The sequence below is a fragment of the Chelmon rostratus genome, chromosome 8 (assembly GCF_017976325.1).
Source record: "Chelmon rostratus isolate fCheRos1 chromosome 8, fCheRos1.pri, whole genome shotgun sequence".
Classification (NCBI taxonomy): Eukaryota; Metazoa; Chordata; class Actinopteri; order Chaetodontiformes; family Chaetodontidae; genus Chelmon; species Chelmon rostratus.
Window position 1 is genome coordinate 14,291,827 of NC_055665.1, and position 22,573 is coordinate 14,314,399.

At 40.9% G+C, this 22,573-nt stretch overlaps 3 protein-coding genes across 12 annotated transcripts in view; all 3 read left to right on the top strand.

Annotated features, from left to right (window-relative positions):
• The window catches only part of kif13a (kinesin family member 13A), a 37,081-nt gene extending 35,271 nt beyond the window's left edge, over positions 1-1,810 (top strand). For all 9 annotated transcript variants that reach the window (XM_041941617.1, XM_041941619.1, XM_041941624.1 and 6 more), the window contains one exon: positions 247-1,810. In XM_041941617.1, the coding sequence (XP_041797551.1) occupies positions 247-380 (134 nt within the window). In that variant the 3' untranslated portion in view covers positions 381-1,810. The remainder of the gene's footprint in view (positions 1-246) is intronic.
• A 1,660-nt stretch (positions 1,811-3,470) lies between these two features.
• Positions 3,471-8,775, top strand: rbm24b (RNA binding motif protein 24b). Of its 2 annotated transcripts, none has more exons than XM_041942539.1 (4): positions 3,471-3,707; positions 4,000-4,162; positions 4,312-4,366; positions 7,219-8,775. In XM_041942539.1, the coding sequence occupies exons 1-4, from the start codon at positions 3,537-3,539 to the stop codon at positions 7,580-7,582; spliced, it is 753 nt and encodes a 250-aa protein (XP_041798473.1). In that variant the 5' UTR covers positions 3,471-3,536; the 3' UTR covers positions 7,583-8,775. The 2 variants fall into 2 exon arrangements, with proteins under 2 accessions (XP_041798473.1, XP_041798474.1); XM_041942540.1 differs by having other exon boundaries at positions 4,000-4,123.
• Positions 8,776-10,321: 1,546 nt separating this feature from the next.
• Positions 10,322-15,499, top strand: grinab (glutamate receptor, ionotropic, N-methyl D-aspartate-associated protein 1b (glutamate binding)). Its single transcript, XM_041943191.1, has 7 exons — positions 10,322-10,475; positions 11,134-11,487; positions 11,565-11,668; positions 12,649-12,849; positions 13,285-13,413; positions 13,521-13,664; positions 14,569-15,499. The coding sequence occupies exons 2-7, from the start codon at positions 11,163-11,165 to the stop codon at positions 14,719-14,721; spliced, it is 1,056 nt and encodes a 351-aa protein (XP_041799125.1). The 5' UTR covers positions 10,322-10,475; positions 11,134-11,162; the 3' UTR covers positions 14,722-15,499.
• Positions 15,500-22,573: the final 7,074 nt, after the last annotated feature.

Sequence of the window (22,573 nt, forward strand, 5' to 3'; positions counted from 1 at the left end):
CAGTTTGTCCTCCAGAGAGCACTGACAAGTTTTTTTTTTCGCTCATTTTTAAGCCAGCTGACATATAAATTATGGGGCATTCAGGGCCTGGCTTGTTTGGAAATTCAGCCCTGAGTGTCAGCCTCCAAAATCCAGTGTTGCTCAAGCTCTGCTGTTTTAATATGTGTAGAGAGCAAGTGGCATGTGTTTTCTCTTGTGTATTAAAGGTCCAAAAGTGACGCAGTGTAACGATTGATCTTCCTCCAGGTAAGCACAATGGGACTGTCCAGGGCAGAGTGTACTTCCGCTGCCCCCCAGGCCACGGTGTGTTTGTAAAGCCATCTCGTCTCACCAGAGGACCACCCTCCATGGACACAGAACCCCAGACTCTGATCAGATAGGACCCATAGAAGGACCTGCTTTCTGTGGAACGACAGGGACCTGAGGGTGGTCCACGGATCCGGTGCCTATGGGTGAACCCCAGGCTGACTTGTCCACTCACGTCTCTGAGCTGTTGTACTCTGTAGACGTTTCCTAAAGCATATCTGACCTGTGCATTTAATGAAGGTATATCCTACTTACTGTCCACTGAAATTTCGCTATGCACATTTAGTTTTCTACGTGGTGATATTTTTGATAGAGAACTTTACTTTTAACTGGGAGTCCTTGTGGAAATATTACCCCCACACATTTTCTTACATTACTTTCTGAGGCTCATAGTGGATTGATCTGGGATATGAAGATTAAGAATGTACTACTGTTAATAAACATTGATATTTACATCAATATGATATGTCAGGGGTAACCAAAGAACTACGGTTCCGTATCTGCTGTTATTTTTCTAATGTATGTGGAGGCAAACATGATATATCTGTGTCCAAGTAAAGCTTAGTGCCATATTTCTAGGAGTGATGCCACATACCTGAACAGACGACGAATCTGCAAAACCTGAGTAGCTTTCAGTGTTTGACTGCAGTTAACGTGTTAAATTATCCTGTTGAAGTACTGTAACACTGTGGAGGAAATGATCCCCATCCAGCATGAGACTTTTGCTGTTTGAACGCTTGCACTGGAAAGGATTCTTGGAGAGTTCGCTGACTGTCTTCCATATTGGACTGATGAAATATTTTCGAACTGAAATGACTGAGAAACCGAGTGTCATCACTTTAATGCGGGGAACAAAGCAGCTAGGCTTTGTCCAAGGCCTGGATATACTGATGCCTTAATGTCCTGTTTAAAGGCAGGCACATAGACCCCAGACTACTCAATGAGCTGCAGAAGAAGTTCACTGAGTTTTTAACTAACTAACTAACTGTATGGACCTGAAACCTGTGTATGTATATCATGATGCCCAGAGGCATTCAAAATGCCATCCAGCCTCACTGACCGACTGATAGAATACCTTTTTAACTGCATTTTATATGTTAGCTGACTGCAATATAGCACAACATGTTAAATGGTACTCAATAATGCTTTTTTCACATGGAGGATTGGATGAATGGGTGATGGACAGTATCAGGTCACAGAAGATGGTGCAAAAGTAGTGTAGCTACGGAGAAGAGTTGTCCTATGAGCTTATATTTTTATGGAAGTGGTGAACTGTGGAACTGACTAGAAATAGTTATATATCCAAGCTGTAATTTCAAGTAAATGAAACAAACCCAAGACCTTACTTTAAAGAAGAGAACAAAGCTGCTCTCCCTCATAAGGAGTTGTAAATAGAAATGTATTTGAACATAGTATTTACGCTATTATAATGTACAGAATTGTATTTATAACGTATCGCAAACTGTTTTAATTGGTACAAAATGTTCTAGAATAGAACATTTACAATCAGCGTTCTGTGTCGACTCTTCATTTCATTCATTTAAGCTGACCTTGTTTGAATATTTTTTTGTGTGTTTGTGTGTGAGTATAGCCTAATATTTTAGCACAGTAGACACTGGGTAATTTATCCATGTAAGATATTGTCTCACTGACATAAATGTTTCCAGCCGCAAGTTTGGTGTGATAGCGGAGGAGCACAGCAGTTCCCGTCCTTTGTTGTGGATCCATGTATCTTACAGGTCACAGCACCTATTCTCTAAAACAGGAAGTAAACTTTGCCCTATTGGGACCTTATTAACTATAAGTCCATATCTACGGTTTACAGAAGGAGGGAATAGATCTACAGTGGATTTTGCCGTCACTGAAAGATGATTGCGCGCTCGTACATTCTGGAAAAACAGATCCTTAAAAGATGTTATAAAGGGTTTTACGAGGGGGTGTCTACCATGGGCTGTGTTATGTGTTATGCTGAACTGAAACCCTGTTACTGTTTCAAATCTTGACTCAGTTGTCAGTTCTGCCAGACAGTGTAGTGTTGCAAACACTGCCAACAATGCACAGTCCTTGAGCTCATTTAACTTAATTTTAGTGCCCCCATGGGGTCAAATGGTGTACTTTTTTTTGTTTAAACCATTAATTATATTACAAAACTGAATATTCATGTGTCAACAATGGATGGACACAACTTGATCCAGAGCAACATCAAGGCTACAGAGATACTGCTGTAAACATGCAATGTAGTGATTTATTAATTGGCCAGGAGATGATTAACAGTTTTTTTTTAATGAGATTTGCAAATCAACCCTGAGTTCAAAGAATTTTAAGAAAAAATGGACTATAAAGCAATACCATAAAGAAGGTTATTGAACTAATGAGAGGCTTGTCCCACTGAGGACACTGAGGTTCTGTCTTTGGTATTTTTTAGGGGAATTTGTGGGTTTCAGCAACCTGGGGAGAGTTAAGTTGTATAATTAAAAAACTAAGAAATTGTGTATATTTTAAATGCTGCTTCTGGCGTTCGTAGACTCTGTGTGTGTGTGTTTATATATATATATATACACACACACACACATATACATATATATGATCACTATTAGGCCTAAAATTAGAATTCAATATTTCCAAGCAGAATGTCCGGGCTTTGAAATAGCATTTGGAGAATAAATGTGTTGAGAAATAAAAATATTTACAGTTAAGTGGATTTTTTAAACTGATATAATACGTTTAATATTGTTGGCACCCAGTCACTGCTGGATTTATATGAGTTGTTTTCTTCTAAAATCCTGCTACAGCCCTTATAGTGCTGCCAAATGTTTATGATGAGACGAGTTTTCACGACATGATTTTACACTTGAACAACAACTCGTTCTCAACTTCTGGCATGCTCTTCGTGAGGAAGAGGAGTCCCCTCTGCAGTCATGCTGCACAGCGTGTCCCTGCCACTGTTTTAGCAGCTGTGCCACAGTAGGCAGCCTGAGCCCCGGTGTGGTGGTCTGGATCTGGGTGGAGTTAAGTATCTGTGTCACACACTGACAACTGGGCGATCTCCCGCAGCAAACTAACAGGTGTCCTCCTCCCGCTGCCTCAGATCCACATCAGCGGGGCGCTGCACGTCCGCGCCGCAGACTCTCTCCCTCAACTCGTCTGAGCGCGTTTCTCTACTTCATCTGACCTCCAAACTTCCTGCAAAGCTCGTTCTTGTGTATATTTATAAGTATTTACATGTACAAATGATGCACGCGGCACAGAAAGACACCACGTTCACCAAGATCTTTGTGGGAGGTCTTCCTTATCACACGACAGACTCAAGCCTCAGGAAGTATTTCGAGGTGTTTGGGGACATCGAGGAGGCTGTTGTCATCACGGATCGGCAGACGGGGAAATCCAGAGGTTATGGATTTGTAAGTAGCAGCCTGTGAGCACTTCTCAGTTGCCATTTTAAAGTTGATTGCACACGTGCACAGTCGAGGGATGAGGTGGATTGCACTGTGTGACAGTCAGGTCAGAAATAGGTCATTTGTAGCTGTTACTGTGACAATCTAGGCCTGGACCCAGTGCATGAGCCTCGGTTTGATTTGACCTGCTTGCTCTCAGATGAACCGAAATGTATTAAAAACAAATAATCCATGATTCATGGGTGCCACGAGATCGCCCACTGTGCAGTAAGAAACATCCATGTGCCGTTTCCCTCAGGTGACAATGGCAGACCGGGCCTCGGCCGATCGAGCCTGCAAGGACCCCAACCCCATAATAGACGGCAGGAAAGCCAACGTGAACCTGGCCTACCTGGGGGCCAAGCCCAGGGTCATACAGCCAGGTGAGGGACTGGACCACAGCTTTAACGTGGATCATCAAGGTGGCCCAAATGCCTTCACACACACACACGCACTTCCACTCCTCTTCCATGAGGCTAATGCACTTCTTTTTGATGAAAGTAGAAAGGAATCAAAGACGGAAAAGAGAACAAGCAAACAAAACTAGAACAAGCGTCTGTTTTCATTCCAGGGTTTGCATTTGGCGTGCCTCAGATCCATCCAGCATTCATCCAACGACCTTATGGGTATGTTATGCCGCAGAATTTCCCATTTCTTCAACAAAAATCTGCTATTGTCTTTAATAATCTCACTTAATGTGTTTTTTTTTGTTGTTGTACACATTTATCATTGCCTCCACCTGTTCAATCCTGAATGAGGACATGTGAGTGTTGATGTGTGCTCCTCTGCTTGGCGTTGACTGTGAAGGAAGTGAACGTTTGTCCCCAGCCACTGACAGGACTTGACTTCATGTTGTCTATCTCTCTCTGATCTGACAGGGTCGGTAACGGTTAAAATAGCTGATGAGGGGACATGATGGTTTGAGGAATAGCTGAGTCTGCATTGGGCAGAGCACTAAAGTGTTACCTGTATACTCTGACATACACAAACGAACTGAAATGGTGACTAGATGCATGGAAGTCTTCTGTTTTTTTTGTTGTTGTTGTTTTTTTTCCCCAGTTTTCCATAGTACATAGATTTGTGTGTGCCTTGTTTTCAGTATGATGTGGTGTTCAGCTTAACTGTGTGCTTATTTCTACTTGCAGTGGGGGAGGTGGGGGGTGCAGGAGGTTTTTGTGCAGACTTTGGGAGTTTTGACAGGGAGCTGTAACTCTGTAATGGGGTGTTGGTGATTTTTTTCCATTTAATGACTGATTTGTGCTTTAGCCTGTGGTTCATTTTTTTTCTCTGTTTCTAGTTAACATCACGTTGACCATGTTTTGTTGTCAAAAGGGGGCCGATGATCACTCACAGCGTGTTTATTTCAAAATTGATCCCCTGCAACAAAACAAACACTGGCTTGCATGTGGGAGTTCCTTTTCTGTTTTCTTACCCATGATGCTGTGTTTTTATTTTGGTTTTATTTTATTAACCCATTGCTTTGACTTGTAGCGTAAATCTACAGGTACACAATACTGAGACTCTTTTTTTTCTGAAAATCCCAATACTCCCCGTTTTGTATTTTCTCATCACTGCAGCGCCTGTCATTTAACGATGAGATTAAAATTTACAGGGGGAACGAAAACAAACGCAAAATAGTGTTATCACCACAGAGGAATCTGTTTAAATGCCCCCGTGTTGGTACTCTATTAGCAAACTTCATTAAGTAACTTAAATAAAAAAGTCAAGGGTCCAAATTAAAGCTGGATCACTGTCTGTTTAAAACAATTATTTTTAGGTTGTAACTTACTATAAATGTGATGATGGATTTATTATATAGCTTCGCATTAAACCAAAAATTATTATATATTTACTGTATATAGACTCAAATGTTCACTGCACTATAGTTTGTAGACAGAGATCTTAGCTGGTCTCTTAGGCAGCAGCTGCTGGCTATAGTGATCTCCACGGCCTCTCAAATTCAGATGGAAAATAGGAGTCACTCAGCAGCGCTGTGAATAATGTATGGCACAGACAGGGCCACTCGGCTGTGGACAACAGGTGGACCGAGCCATGTGCCCGTGAAGCCTTTTGGTTATGTGCTGGGGATTACCCATGTGTCCTGGTGATTTACAAAGCACCTTTATTTAGCTCTCCGCCTGCAGGGCCACAAAATGTTCAACCCATCTCTTTCAATAGAGAGTCAGCTGTGCCCTTTCAGTGCTTGAGCTGTTCATATTAAACCAAGGTCATATCACAAAGGAACGATACCAGCAGGTTGGTTCCCATCTTGTCAAGATAGAAATTATACATTAGATTTGTCTCCTTTAATACAAGAATTAAGACATTTTCTGTGGTTGTTATGCAACTACAGTACAAAACAGTTACTCGTTTGTATCGTCCCACTTTGTAACGAGGGGAACGCTTTGATAAACCTGGACACCTCCGGTCTCATAATAAAGAACTAAATTCAGGAAAGTCACTGAGATAGTGGAGTGGTGTCGGCAGCCATTACAGTTGATGAGTGCCCTGCCATGTGTTACTGAAGGAGAAGATCAGCTCGTCCTTTGGAGATGACAAGGGGAGCAAAAATAGCATGCTTCCAGCCTCCCCTGTCAGTCAAGTTGGCGTGTGTATGTTTGTGTGGGGGGTGTATGTCTGTAAGAGGGGGAGGGGGCACTTCTCTATGGACAGATATAACAGTTTCACACCTGCTCCTCAATATATTTACTGAGGGTGACTTTAACCCACGTTTAAAGTGGGGCCAAATTTACCCAGATACCCAGGCTTGTATTTATCCACTTATACCCTGGTCTACATCCAGAATATTGCTCTTCCAATGGAGATCTCCTGCTCTTAAGCCATTTTTTGGTTTAAAATAGTCCATTTCTTCTTCAAACAAATAAACACAACAGGGCCTCTGTGGGATCTAATACAACCAATCACCCACTTGATAAGATACCATAATACTGATTCACTGCACTGCAATTTATAGCATTTATTAGCTGCTCCATTTAAAAGAAATCAAAAGCCTATTTTTTGCCCTATTTGTTTGTGTGTAAGGACCTATTAACATGCGTGGGCATGCCTGTATTTGTGGTGTTGGTGTAACAGTGTGTGGACAGAATTACGTCCACGTCTCCTCTTGACATGTTGTGGTGTTGTGCGATAAGCTCGCATTTTGTCACATACCGTTTTCAGTGAAACACTGGGTGCAGAGCTGGGCTGTATCTTCTTTTAATGCCTTACTGTGTTTCAGATTCAGGTGCTTTTTGAAATTAAAAGCTGCGCTTGTGTTTCTTTGTGGTTTTGCTGCTTCCTTAACTTTTCAATTCTAGGTAGGGTTTTTCGGTTGTTAATGAATGGATTTGCTGTGTTCTGAGGACTGGATTGACGTATTGTGGCGCCTGCTTTTCAGTTTTCCAGAATTTAGTTTCAGCGTTGGAAACATGACTGACTGTGGCTCTGCTTTGACCCTGCGTGTCTTTGTGTCCAACAGAGTCCCTGCCCACTACGTCTACCCTCAGGCCTTTGTCCAACCCAGCGTGGTGATCCCTCATGTACAACCGTCTGCTGCTACAGCAACAGCTGCTGCTGCCACTTCCCCATACCTTGACTATACTGGTGCAGCCTATGCTCAGTACTCTGCGGCTGCTGCCACTGCCGCCGCTGCCGCCGCCGCTGCATATGAGCAGTACCCATATGCAGCCTCACCAGCACCAACAAGCTACATGACTACAGCAGGGTACGGGTACACTGTCCAACAGCCACTCGCCACCGCTGCCACTCCAGGAGCTGCCGCTGCTGCCGCTGCCTTCAGCCAGTACCAACCTCAGCAGCTCCAGACAGATCGCATGCAGTAAAACCATGAAAACTGCATTAAAGGAGGGAAAGCAGGGGAGGGCAACTCTTAAAAAATAGTGGGGGGAAGACCGTAGGGGCTGAATGAGGGTTGCCACTCCCAGGTTTTAAGTTCAGTCCTTCTACCAAAGAGCCTGATGAAAATCACCAAAAATGTGGAGACAAATGAGGAATTACTGTATATTTTATTCAAGTTTGATAAGTATTTTGTCACTATTGAATATACATATATGAATATTTAATATTTATTCAGCAGGAAAGTATTTAATGTTAATTGAACTAGACTCACTGGACCTCATGTCAACCGTTGCTGAATTTTGTATATATACTGCAGTGGAATTTGTATAAAATTTCTAAGTGCATTCATGTCTTATGATCAGGTTTCTTCCCCACTTTTCTGAAAACAAACTTGCATACATATGAGAACACTGTGTTATGTTATCATGCAGTTTTCAGTATTTCATAGTTTTGGACCAGTATTTTGTTTGGTAAAGCTATGCAGACATTGATGGAGAAGTTGGTGTTTTGTTAGGATTGTTCTCTCTTTTTTTATATAACTGTTTGGAGTGCGATAGATTAGACACCCTCAACTAGTCGCCTTTAAATTGTATTTTCTCGATGGTACACGAGACAAAATGCTGAGGTGACATCTGATGCTCATAAAAACTCACTTTTCTTCCCTTTTTAAATTGCACCACAAGTGAGTTCAGCGAAAGGGAAGAAACATTGTTGAATGTTAATCTTTCATTTTGACAAAATGTTTCATAATGTGCCTTTTAAATTATGCTATTTATGTATTTATGATGGAGCCTTAGTAATACACCCTTTACTTATTGTGTTCACATGTTAAGCCTACTGCAGAACATGTCCGCACGTGCTGCTGCATAATGATCAAAAGCATGTGATGGATGTTCAAACTTGGCTTAACAAAGTGATACACTGTGTATAAAGAACAAAATATGAATGGAAAGGTAGCAACAAGTCAAAGCATTTTCTGTTTCCTGTAGCTTTAATGTTTAATGATCCAAAATAGATTCTTAATTCCTTCATGACGCTTTTTATACTTGACCTGTTTGAGAAAGGACAGTGTGAGAACTGTTTACTTTTAAAAAATTTTTCACATTTGATGTCATTAGACATGAAATGTATTCAAATGCAAGGCCATCACCTATTTCACCTTGCATTTGTAATGCATGACGACAAATAATGCAAATGTTTAATAAGTGAAATAAAAGGAGGAAAATTACCTTGCTTGGTGTCATGTAATCAGTTTTGCTCACAGCCTTCAATTAGCTTGATGTAATCATGCCACATGATGGTTACGGTTAAATACAAAGAATACAAAACTGCAACAGACGGCAAAATAATGCATTGTACATCTAAATGACTGCTAAAAAAAACTAAACTGCCTTTCATGTTCAGTTACTGCATGTGTTGTCTGTGAGCAGGAGTGGCAGAGTGTAATTTGGTGTATTATTAGTCCCACTACAATGTAATCCAGAGCTATTACTTTATGGTCATATAATCTGTTTGACTTTTATTAACATCTCTCAGCAGGAAATAGTCTAATTCCATTTCAAACAGAAACCCTAGAGGCAAGAAATCCATCCTGCATTTCGGGGGACCTGTGTCACCAACTAATAATGGATTACGTGTTTTTGGAAAATGATCTACTCTTGAGACACTGCTGGAGATTCTGACACTTGCCTCTGTTTACATTATAAATCAACCAAGATGTTTGTGTAACATGAATCTGGCTGACTGTGACTCCAAAATAGTAAGTAGGTGAAGTTGCTCTTCCCTAAAGAAGCTGTTTGCCAGGTTTCCTCTTGGAGACCAAATAAAATAAATCAATTATGTCATTATAATGTCTTAAAACATTATTTGCAATATTTCTATGTGAATTCTGAGAAATTTACATCTCAAATGATCAAATGTGCAATAACCTGGCTCCTGAAGTCAGTTCCCTGTTATGTTCACCTGTTAATAATCCTTCACTCAAGTCCCAACCACTGATGTATCTATACAGCTGTGAAGAAAACTGTGATGTGAGCCGGGGTGCAAGACGAGCAGACCGGCAGCTGCAGGGTCTGGGAAATCCAGACTGTTTGATCCAACGCAATACAAGCTGTTTTGAGCCATTCTGGTTGTCCTCAGATATTCTTCACCTAAACCGTAGCCTTCTGACACCTCCTGGCGGTTCACTTTTGACAAGCATTTTGCAGCTAAGACAGGTTTCTATCCCCCATGGCCCACTTGCTTATGGTTACGGATGATTTTTTTTTTTTCCCATGAAGTTTTGTGCATGTCACCTTCAGTGTTACGCACGCATTTCGGGCAGCAAGTTCATCGGGCATGTTTGACGTGCCGCAGTCATTCCTGAGTTGTCGTAATTGCGATTTCCCCACTTGTAAAAAGCGTTTACGTCAACATAAATACGACTTAGAACGTCTGACTTTTTCTGATGTATCCGAAATGGTGCTTAATTATATTGAACTGCCTGAAAACTGCAAACATTGACGTCTCATGTCAACCGAAAGGGGCGTTCAATGTAATTAAACCCAAACTTAGTGGATATTGTGCTGTATTGTTAATATAGAGTATTGTTTTTAAGTAACCGTGGACTCATACGACCTCGAGATGACAGCTGTAGTGTTGCTTTCATGCCGTCGTCCTGGCTTTCTTCCCATCTGTCCAGAACGTCCCATACTGCCGTGAACGCCGCATTCTGCAGCCCAGGGGCGGAGACGTGGGGGTTTACGGGAAGTCTGAGTGGAAAAAAAAAAACACCAAAAAAACCTCATCCAAGTCCGACAGAACCTGTGGAAAAAAATACCACAGATAGCCTAACTCTAGAGGAACCCTGCTGGAACGGAAACTTTGATTGCGGGCAGTGTGAGTAGTTTTTAAAGACTTTTTCTCTCTTGACTTCGCTGATCTTTGGTTCTCTGTTGTCCAGTCGCAGCGGCCAACGTTATTGTTTGGTGAAAGAACATGGCTATAGTGTGCTGTAACGTTGCGATAGAAAAAAAAAAACAAAAGAACAAATACATTAACTCGTTCTTTATGGAATTATGAGCCATCTCTGCTCATTTAACTCAAATGGTCAGTGTGATGTAGATTATGTGGACTCAATGGTCGTTTTTTCGCCGAAAGTGAAATTTTGGGCCTACATTTAGTTAGCTAACGTTACACTTCGTGAGGGGTGCCCGTGGAAACTCAGTGCTGCCTCAATGCTATTCATTGGTATCAGACCCGGAACCCAAAACCATTTAACCCGCAAATTAGTGGCGATTTTAGTGGTAAAAAAAACACAAGAAATATGTACAACACTTGTAAATGATCGTTTTAGCTAAGCTGTCATTCGACGCTTATCAATTATTATATGGACCGGAAGTAAGCATCGTCATGTGACGTTTCAGCGTCTCGCGCTGTGGACTGTCAACCGTCAGCATCAACACTTTGCTGATTATTTTACCTCTGTAATATTTCATATGTTCTCTCCTTTTCATTTTATGCTTTCCATATCTGTCCCAACAATCCAACGCTGCAGCCGGTCTCTGCTCCCGATCTAAGCCAGAGATGGCCACCGAGAAGACTGCATATACTCCGGTGGAAGGGGGACCCTCTCCCCCATCCTACCCCGGCCAGCCACCGTTTCCTGTCGCGTTTGACAATATGGTAGGCCCGAACATGTTCGGAGGACCTGCTCCTGGTGGTATGCCGGCTCCTGGAGGTCTCCCTGCTCCTGCCGGTCTCCCTTTCCCTCCGCCGACTGCTTTTGGACCGCGTATTCCTGGAGCTTTCGGAATGGGCACAGACCCTCAGGGCGGCTCAGGATATGGCGTCAACCCCGCTTCTTCCCCATATTCTCCACCAGGCCAGGGCTTTAATGGTAACTTCAGTGGTAAGTGTTGTGTCTGTTTTTTCTTTTTTAATGTTTGATTATCTTCGTACTGTGACTTACTCATCTTGATGTTTCAGATGAAGTTTACCATAACGAGGATGATCCACCACCCTTTCACGAGAATCAAGACTTTGATTTTGGATTAGATAACAAGAGCATAAGAAGAGCCTTTATTCGAAAGGTAGGGAGACGGTGTGGTTGAAGAAAAAGGTGAAGTGAATTAACAGCTGGGTGTATGAGGCCATTGTAGGCAGTGAGCACTTCTGCTTTTTTTGTGTAATTGCAGTGAAGAACCGCTATGTGCATTTGCTGGATTTGTTAACATCAACTGTACCTGCCAGGTTATTTTATCCATTAACAGTTTCCCAGAAGATTGTACAACACCAAAATATACGGTATATTGTTTGTGAAGCAATATGACATCAATACAATGACAGAGGATTTTATCCGTATTGCTCGCTCCAACACAGAGACCACATCACATTTTTTCCTGCCAAGGCTGCACAATCCTCCAATGGTATTGTCTTAATAATACAAAATGTTACATTTTTATTAATCTGCATGTAGTGATACACAGTAATGAGATACATATTCCAAAAAAGTTGTGATGCTGTGTAACAAGTAAATAAAAACAGGATGCAAAAGAACTTTTTACCAACACTGGTTTTATGAAGTGTTCCTGGGCCCATGTCCTTCATACAATCATGTGTTTCACAAAGTGGAGAACCTCACCCCATCCTTGTATGACTGAGCATGCCGAGTATGCCCCTTTCATTCCCAGTCACGATACCATCACCTGTTACAAATGAACCTGTTTACCTGCGTTCCAAACAGGTGTTTTTGGAGCATTACAAAACTCTGCGTTCATTCGTTTTTTTTTAATTACCACATGCTGTTATATGTTTTACACAGCATCCCAACTTTTTATGAGTTAGGGTCGTATGTGCAGTAGAGCAAGATCTTTTAATATTTAAGAAAAACCAAAATAGTTCTTGTCGTCTTGCCATACATCGTTGAAATCAAGTTTGTCTCATATGCTGCTGACTAACAAACAAACATAACCTCCTGGAGTTAATCATGCAGCTTGAGATCCGTCTAAAATAATTGACCTTCTTTGTTGGAAGTGTCGTCTGCTGCCTAATAATCCACTCTTCCCTCCAGGTATTCTTGGTGTTGACTGCTCAGCTGATGGTGACATTCGCCTTCGTGGCTGTTTTCACCTTTGTGGAAGAAGTGAAGGCATTCGTCATGGTGAACACCTGGACCTACTTGGTGTCCTATGCGATATTCTTTGTGTCAGTTTGTGTGATCAGCTGCTGCGGAAGCGTTCGCCGAAGGCATCCTTGGAACCTGGTCGCATTGGTAAGCCTGCTCTGACTTTGTTGTTTTCCTAAATAGAAAACAGACAGGAGTGGAGTTGCCGCTCAGGAAATACCATGTTATCTGATTTGGACTAGTCAGTCATCATTGTGTTGGCCCTCTGGTTTATAAATCAGTGTGTCTTGGAAAGGAAGGCCAAGTTTTCTATTATTCTTTGTTTTAAAACTTGAATTAGATAAACAGAAATGTATTGTGATGTGGTAAAGTGGGAGAGACGATTGCTTCCTTGCTGAAAAACTTTGTATTTAGGATGTTTTCAGCCTACAGTCACGATATTTAAGATTTTCCTGTTCTTAATATTGTGCACAGATTAAATTCAGTTTGAGCCTCACAGATCATCTTCATGTTGTAACTACAAAAAGATTTGCCGTTTCTCATTCAGGCCAGTGCTGATGTGTTTGTGTTTCTTGTTCTCAGTCCGTCCTGACTCTCAGCATGTCCTACATGGTGGGAATGATCGCCAGCTTCCACGACACTGACTCAGTGGTCATGGCAGTGGGCATCACAGCAGTTGTGTGCTTCGCAGTGGTCATCTTCTCTCTGCAGGTCTGTATCCATCCCTCCCTGCCGCTTGTACACACTGTACGTCACGGACATTGATCATAATCTGACGAGACGGTAACCTTAATGTCTCTCGCCACCTCCTCCCACAGACCAAGTATGACTTCACCTCCTGTTACGGCGTCCTTTTCGTCTGTTTAATCGTCCTGATCCTTTTTGGCATCCTCTGCATCTTCATCCGTGACAGGATTCTGCACATTGTGTATGCTGGACTGGGAGCTCTACTCTTCACCTGCGTAAGTCCTTTGACAAACAGTTGTCTTCCAGCTTTACTGTAAATTATGTTGGTGACAGTAGTCATCAGTATCGGCCTTGTTAAAAGTCCCTCTGAGACCCACGCAATGAAATCAAGTGGGGGCTGCATGAGTAGGATGAAATCTCTGTCACCTCTGGTCTGATTTAACAAAACTAGGATGATCTATTTTGGCACAGCAGCACTTTCTTCTCCTTTTGGAATTTCTCTGAAATAGCCTAATAGAGATGTTACAGATTTAAACCAGATATTTTACCTTTAAAGGCCTTAACGGCTACTTCAGTGGTTTGATTTTTGACAACACATCTTGCAAGTATGATACCTCTTGGCATTGTTTTGTGGCATTTTTCTCAGTACTCATCATAATTTGGACATGAACATGGAAAGATTATGATACTCAAGGTGTTTCTGTTTCAAACCTTGAAATGTATTAAAGGCAGCCTGTGGAGTGTTTCCACGCCGCAGCATAGAGGCTTATGTTTTCAGGTTATCCATACGTATATCCCATTCTAATGAATATCTCATGAATGCCTTTAGAGAATTTTTCAAATTTGGCACTGATGTTCATTTAAACTCAAGGAAGATCCAATTAGATTTTGTTAGTGAAAGGTCAAAGTTCAAGGAGTCAAAAGTAGCTTTTATGAAATTCCTTCAAGGTCTTGATTACACTTATGAGTCTAGACAGACATGGATGTAAATTGTCTTGTGTGAGAAACTATAAAAGCAACATCTCTGCAGGGCGAGAATGCGCCTCCTTAAATCATTAAAAACCTGATTGTGACAGATTATTTTGAATGATTAACGATCTGAAACATGTTTGACTGTATTTGTTTGGTTCTTTTAAAGGCAGATTTTTAACCCCCTGTGACCTATTTCTTCTGTTACAGTTCTTGGCGGTGGACACGCAGCTGTTGCTTGGCAACAAGGAACTGTCCCTGAGTCCGGAGGAATATGTCTTTGCTGCTCTTAACCTGTACACAGATATCATCAACATCTTCCTCTATATTCTTGCTATCATTGGAAGAGCGAGGGGGAGCTGAGCAGGAGGAACAACAGACAGGAATTCTGACAGAATAACTGTTCCCAGATCATGTCTAGAAGTGGGTTCCCATAGTCCTGTTTTTTGTCTTGTAGTGTGCACTCACATAGCTCAGTCACTTTTTGCTTCACCCTGTGTAAATGTTCTTTTATATGATAATATAAGTAGATGGTCTATGTTGTAGTTTGGGGGTTAATTGAAGTTATCGGAAGTATATGATCTTTTTATTTTGCTTTAGAAAGGGATACGTTCTGCTGTGCAAAATCATTAATCAGTGTAAATATTTGACACATTCTGACAGGGCTTTCAACTGTACCGCGCAGTCTTCATCAGCAGGAGTTTGATCACGGAGATCAATCTGTTGACATGCAAGCTCAGTAGTGGTTATGATGTCCTCCTTTAGGACTTCCTGTCCAGGTTGGCTTCGTCAGCGGATGAAGACCTTATGTGGTTATACCTGTGGAAAAAAGCTTGTAAGTGGACCTTGACCGGGATCGTTTTGTCATTACTGTTTCCAGGGTCAAGGTTGAACTTTCATGCTTGTGTACAAAGATTGAGTAATGCATAAAAGTGCAGTGGTTAAATCAGAACAGCTGCTGAACTTGCATGCCAACAAATCCATCACCACTGTGCAAAGTGCATCATGGCGAAGACTGATATGTTTGAAAGCCCCAGATAAATCTAGTACTTGCACCTTGAGTTGGGATTGTGGTCTTCTACTATTTCCAAGTGGAACAATAACCTAATGCTTAAATATAAAGGCTCTTTTCTAAAACTGATGTCTGTGTTTTTGTATGGAGTGAAATAATCCTGACAGCATCGCATCTGTTCTGTTGTGATTTGATTTGTAATTCTGTCTGTGTCCAGAAAAGTTTTGTGTGTTTGTGGCTCAGCTGTGAAAGTGAGAGCACCAGAGGACCTGAGAGAAACTAGAGACGAGAGAGAAACTACCTGGGCAGGAAAATGATCATTTGAATGCGATACTGAGTGTACTCGAGGACCCGAGAGACAGGATGCAAAGCTTCAGCGACACTTTGGATTAAAGTTAAGGTACTGTGAGTGTTTTTCTCTGCCACTAGATGGCAGCATGAGTACAGATCAGAGTTGTGCAATTTCACAAAATAGCATTGGATGTTAAAATACAGGTGTTAACCTTAATTTCCTGAGGTTAGTGTTAGAGGTGTGGTTGCTTTGGGTTTTACTCTTGAAATCTGACTTTGTGTGACACCTTGACTGAAGTACCATAAAGTCAGACTTCACCTTATATCGTTAAATCCTATCTTGTCGTATTTTGCTCCTTATCTCATACCTTTACACAACTGGGAGTATGTGATATCTAAGAGCAGTGCTAATTATAAACATATTGCAGATGAAGAGCTCCGAGAGATGTCTTATCTCGCAACACTCTTACCACCGTCACTGTGTAACTCAGCAAAGGTCATAATATTTACAGCTGTGCCAGATGTTTCCTCTTGAGAGCGTCTAACACGAGGGGAAATGCTGTGGTTTGTCAGCGGTTTGATTCGTGTCTCCTGAAGTGCACATGCTGGCTGCACAGAGGTTAAAACTCTTAGAGACTGAAAGCACACGCAATGGATTAGCCAGAACACAAGAAAACAAGAAGCTGCTGCTCTGCTTTGGTTTCTTTCACACACAGAGTTCAAATATCTGTCAGATATCAGTTGTATTCTAAAGAGTTGCAAAATATGTTGTATTTGTGGTTGAGCAAAAATTATTATTTACACCCCATGGTTTGTTCAGTGCTGGAAAGTAAGATACATGTACAGTTTTCAAGTACTTCCAAATATATTAATTGTGTATTTCCATTTTATGCTCCTTCATACTTCTAGTTCAATCACACACAGGGAAATGTTGTACTTTCTATTTCACTGTATTTATTTGATACTTAAAGTTACTTTGCTGACTAAGATTTTCCGTATAAATACATATGGTATTCTCATAAAATGCAGTCCCTTGCTATAAATTAAGCCAGTGGTTCCTCCAATCCTGTGGGCCTTGGAGCCCAACAGTGTCAACAGCAATTAATAAATGTTTCATAAATGAAGGTAAAAATAGTGGGGACTCCTCTGTCGTCACAACCTGTTTCCTCGTATTGGTGGAAGGAGAGAGGAGGAGATACAAGTGAAGGAAGCATAAATAGCATAAATAGAATGTTAGAGGGAACCCAGCCAGAAAGTGCTGTTTTCTCTGGGGCCACCAGATGGCGCTCTCCTCGTTCAAGATGACGTCACAGAGTTTAAAAGCTGTTGAAGGCCCCATGAGTGATCTAAATGTAAGCGAAGACACATGTTCAGAACCGACAAACAAAACCAGACTCAGACTCGTATTCACTGACAGATCTTTTAAAACAGACAACAGGAGACAACATGTAAGTCATTATGATCCCTGATGCTCTGAAAGGTGTGTTTACATCAGCGGCCTAACAGTTTGTTAACACAGAAATTAAACAGATCCACATATTTTAATGGTGATTAACTGAGACCTTTTTGTTGAATCTGTAACTCAGACGCTAAAAGTAGAATAAAATGAGGCTGTGTTTAAACACCTGTAGTTTATAGTGTCAGAAAGATGTAATTGGCCCTAAACACCAACTGCCTGCAAACACACCTTGAATGTGAAGCTGAAACAGGGAAATAAATCATCTTGCTCTTCTGCCAGGACCCCCTATTATCAGCAACTTCCGTGATTTACAGCATCACACTACCTGTTGGACAAAGTTACCTTCAAAATTAAAGTGGGTAAATATGGCACATGACACAACAAATAGTGTGATATGGATATGTAGCTTTATATTAAAGACAACAAATCTGTGTTATTTATGTGCAACAAACAACAACATGAAAAGAGTTTTTTTTGTATTTATTTTTCAGGGCTGCTAAATTTTGCTTTCTTTAAATTGTGTTTCTCTACATAATTATACAACAGCGTTTTTCACACTGCAGATATTATTGTACTGAAGTCCTGTATTCATTATTATTATCTACCAGCATTGGACCAGTGTGTGTTGACACAATACGTTTTTACAGCATGAGCAGCATCTTCCTGAAGAATCCTAGGAATCATACATTTTTAACACATTTTATTGCTCAGGTCACTTATTTTTCATGTTCTCTCATGAGAAACTTAAACATTTTAATGATAAAGTGTTTAGTAAATTTGAGTTTTAATTCAATTACACCCAGACTGATTATTATGTTGTATTTTGTTGTATATGTTAAATGGTGTTATGTCACAGTAAGTGTTTTGCTGGATTGTCTCATCTCTAAATTAAATGGAAATCATATGCTTGTTGAAATTGGTTTTAATGCATGTATAACTGTATATACATATAAAAAGGCCTTCTCTGCCAAAGGCCTGGGAGTTTCAGGCCAGTATCTTGGCTGTTCCTACGACTGACTCTTCAGATGTTGTACCTGGAGCCTGCTGGAGCCACTTTGGACTTAGAACTTCTTTGCCTCAAACTCAAAGATATTTAGAGTTTAGAAAATACTGCATAAATTGGGTGTTTTTGCAGAATATGGGGTAGATTCCTGAAAACCACACTCAGGACATGACCTTGCTGTCCTGCATTTATAAATGATAAGCTGAGTAATAAATATGGAGCATGGCAGCAGCAGTAGATGGACGCTGAGGTGTGCACACACGACGCCCGCCTGTTTTCTCCTCTCTTTCAGTGGACATGAAAAGCTCCTGGCTCTGATTATTGATTTGTGGTGCTCTCTCTGCTGCTGGCAGATGTCAGTTAACTACTGACAGTCCCTGTGGTGCATTTGAGACCGTAGAGCAGAAAGGGGGTCTTTGAACTGAGAAAGTGCAACAGCTCAGGAAACAAACCCATAATGCACCACCTGATGTCTGCTCTGCCTTTCTGGGGACAAGTTTAGAAAATGTAATCATCAGGCTTCAGGTGTTCTTGGCACGGAAGACTAATCAATATACAGTAGTTTGCTGCCCCTGTATTTGCTTGTTGTATTGCTTGTAGCAGCTCTTTATTTAAACGGCACATGATGCTGAGGGAAATATTCTGTACACAATTCCCCACAATTCATCCTGATCTTCAGTAGAATCTGAAGTTCACTGGATTGGAACAGTGCTTGTTTGCAAAGTGTGAGTGTGTATCAACGGGTTTGCCAGCTTGTTTCAGGGTTTAAGCTTTCAGAAAAGTGTAGATCGCTGCTGGGAGGAGGCTCTACTTTAGCTGGTGCAGTAGCCTTGAATACGGCCACACACCTGCCATTGAAAAGAGACCAGATGTTTTTTATTGTCACGTTCTCCAGATGCTCTTGTCTGCTTTGCCGGTGGTAATGGATAGCATGTTGTTCATTGCTTTCAGTTAGATATCTCGTCTGCTTTTGTGGAGATGAGAGTCTAGAGGTGTGAAAAGAAACCAAGAAAAGTCATTTCATTGTCCACATTAAACACAGAGCACGCTGAACACGCCAGCTTCACTCTCCTTCAAAAACCCTGCTGGTTTTTGGACTCACGTTTGCTCTGAGCAGAACTCTAAACATCAGCCTTTATCAGTCAGAGGTTTGAGACGCATATCATAATTATTTTTATTATTATTATTATTATTAATACAGCTAAGAAAATCCTCCTACATATTTGAATTAGAAATACATAAGTAAGGCAAGACAGGTAGTGAACAGAGAAATTTTTGACTTCATTTGTTTGTAATTGATGTGCAGAACTGAGAAAAGTCAGTCCACAACACCTCTTCTTTCTGCAGATGCATAGGTTGTGTGTCTTGTTCTGATTCTGTGACAAATGTCCTGCGGCTGTGTTTCTTAAAGCCTTCTGTGCTGAAATAGACACTTTTTTACTCTGATTAACAGGCAGGAAAGCTGGAGAGCCTGATTTGCGAGGCCTATTTCTACAGCAGACGCGACTTCAACGCAAGTGCTGTGTACTTGACTTCTCACGTCAAAAACACAACCTGAGGGGTTCCATTTCAAGATTCAAGATTCAAGATTCAAGATTGTTTATTGTCATTGAGCATTACATGTCAATGAAACTTTCATTGCAACCCCCATGTTAGAAACAGATAATAAGAAAGATAAGAAAGAATAAAAAGAATAAAAATTTGAGTGCGGCGTAAGTTAAAGCAGCTGTGGGTGGACAGCGTTGTGGATGTTTTGAGGCTTTGAGGACGTCTTAAACATCAGGCTGTCTGACCCTAAAGGGACACTTAATCCATACCTGTTCAATCGGTTTATAATATAACAGTAAAATTGTTCAAATTTAGTCTAAAACTATTTATTTTTATTTTGAACATCTTATTTGTATTTTAGATTTCTGCATAAAGCACTTTGCTCAACATTTTAATGAGCTCTGTAGGTAAATTTGACTATATACTGTATTTCAAAGCAATCAATCAAACTTAATATCACACCTTTCAAGCTAATGAAGTGCAGTTCAGCCGACTGACAAAACGTATGGATTTAGAGGCTAATGCACACAGAAACACCCAAAAAGCATAAAAAAAGGTTTATTGACTAAGATTAAAGAAAAGATGGGTTGAGATAATTAGTGTGTGTGTCTCCCAGATTAGTTCAGGATGTTAGGTTGTCTCACACTGACTAACTGTAGTATACTCTACACAGAGGGCAAACCAGGTCTGTCTAAATTGCTGTGAAGAGCAGTGTTGGTTATCCACAGTGTCTGAGAGTTAATATGCGTGATGTGTGATTAAGCACCCTGCCCTGGCGCATGGAAACACGTTGAAATCCGTCAGTTTATGCCTTCGTTCACAGCAGGAGCACGCTCTCTGGTCACCGTGCTGCTAAGCAACGCAGGAGCAATATTGTCAGATTATTTAACGCGCAACTTGGCAGAAGTTTCAGAACACACAAACACACACCGACACACACGGCAGCCTCGTCCATTAACTCTCCTTCCTGTCTAATTAGTTGAAATCAGATTATTCTGAGTCGGTCGGTGCACATGGCTGAAATAGTGGGCAGAATATTATGACTGCTATTATCACAGGAGATTCATCAAAGCTTTGTTACAACTCTGCAGGCCAGATGTGTTTATTTTTCTTACATCATAATTTAACAGAGTAAGAAGATAAGCTTATTAATTCAAATTATTCTTCTTCTTCTTTGTTTGTGCTTTTGGTGAAAAGTACATTACCAGTCTGAGTGAGTCTTTGACATCATTCAGTCTGGGATCAGACAGGAACTGTTTATCAGAGTTAATCCTTGTGGATGCTTAGACCTCTGTGAACAAAAAGGGGGATGGGTCCCTCACATATTTAAAGGGATTAGAGACAGATGAGGAAAAAAAGAATGGTAAAAATCAAAGCAGCAGAGATGTCCTGACTTTTTGGATCTCTAGTCTTTGTCAAGTTGCAAAAACTCCCACGATTTCCACAATGTAACCAGCCACATCTTTTCACAAGACCCTCCTTCCTGATAAACGCCTGTAAAGATTGTCTCAGTCTTTTTCTTTTAGATTAATAGTATCCAAGAACAAGTCAAGATAATCCCTGATAACATCCTCTTTACTACTCTGTGTAAAACTGGTCAAGTGGTTCAGGTTAAAGGTCAAAGTCTATGTCTTCTTCTGTGTTCAGGTTTTCAGTGAAGACGCTGCTGGACCGCTCCTGTTTTGAGACAATAGACGACTCCTCTCCAGAGTTCATCAACTTTGTCTCCATCCTGGAGCACATCCTCAGTCATCGACTTAAAGGTGAAGCCTAAGCAACCCTCTTCTCATGCATGGGCATACCAAAACACACTTTTAAGCATGCAGGTAGTTCATCCAGACATATATGCATGTTAAAACTGCAGAATGTAATATCACTTGTTTCGCATTTTGCCTTTATTAGAGTTGAAATGAGCAGCGGATGTTGCGGATACAATGTGTCTTTATATCACCAACCCATCAAGACACAGCAATGTGCAAAATTGTAATGTGAAATTGCAGTGACTCATCATGCAAGTGAAAGTGGTAGTTTTCTAATAAAGTTATCTCGAGATAACAGAGCTTGTTTTCTTGTGATAACGGTTCAAATTGTCTTGCTATCTCCAGAAAACAAAAGGCTGATTTCTTGAGATAATGAGATCATTTATCACGGGAAAATGACTTCATCAGATTGGACCATGACACACACACACTGCTCAGTGGGGTGGAGACTTTCAAAGCAAACCATATGAGCTTTTTTATCAACTTTTGCCATTTGTTATATAAATGTTTCTCCAGTGATAATGGCATTAAAAAAAATAACTGCTTGTAGATAACGATATATCAGCTGATATTGATTTTCTTAAACCCTTAAATTTGATATTACAATGTAATGTAATGGTGACACATACACAAAGCATAATAAGCAAAGTCAGGTTGATCTATTCTAGTCTTATAAATTGTCTACTTTATGTGAGAGGAATAAGAAGGTTGACAGACAGAAAAATGGTTTGGAATATCTGCCAGTCGAAGCCTTTTCTGTATGATTTATGCAAATTATAGTGCAGATTATATTTCTCGCTGCTCTGAATGACTCCTCTCCTTTCTTATCTGACCAGTTTTTCCGTCAGTTCATTGTCTCTGACTCTGGACGCTGTCTGTCGTCTTTAGGACGGTGCTGACGAACAACGATTTGCGGTCCAGACAAGAGTTGACGGCCCATCTGACCAATCAGTGGCCATCTCCCGTTGCCTTGGACACACTCTTGTAAAGGAAGAGCACAGGACAGTGGGAGGAGTATGTAGATCAGTTGACACCCTCCAGCTTTAGTTTGATTCATGCAACTAATCGTTAACTAATTAACTGATTTCTAAAATGACTGGCTTGCTCTTACTCTGCTCCTCACAAGTGATGTTGTAAACGAT

What these genes read in the sequence shown, in the direction of transcription:
- rbm24b (XM_041942539.1), top strand. Translation starts at nt 3,537, where the DNA reads ATGATGCACGCGGCACAGAAAGACACCACGTTCACCAAGATCTTTGTG. An exon ending in AATCCAGAGGTTATGGATTT is followed by an intron (nt 3,708 to 3,999) that starts GTAAGTAGCAGC and finishes CGTTTCCCTCAG; the next exon opens with GTGACAATGGCAGACCGGGC. An exon ending in TTCATCCAACGACCTTATGG is followed by an intron (nt 4,367 to 7,218) that starts GTATGTTATGCC and finishes TGTGTCCAACAG; the next exon opens with AGTCCCTGCCCACTACGTCT.
- grinab (XM_041943191.1), top strand. Translation starts at nt 11,163, where the DNA reads ATGGCCACCGAGAAGACTGCATATACTCCGGTGGAAGGGGGACCCTCT. An exon ending in GAAGAGCCTTTATTCGAAAG is followed by an intron (nt 11,669 to 12,648) that starts GTAGGGAGACGG and finishes TCTTCCCTCCAG; the next exon opens with GTATTCTTGGTGTTGACTGC. An exon ending in GAGCTCTACTCTTCACCTGC is followed by an intron (nt 13,665 to 14,568) that starts GTAAGTCCTTTG and finishes CTTCTGTTACAG; the next exon opens with TTCTTGGCGGTGGACACGCA.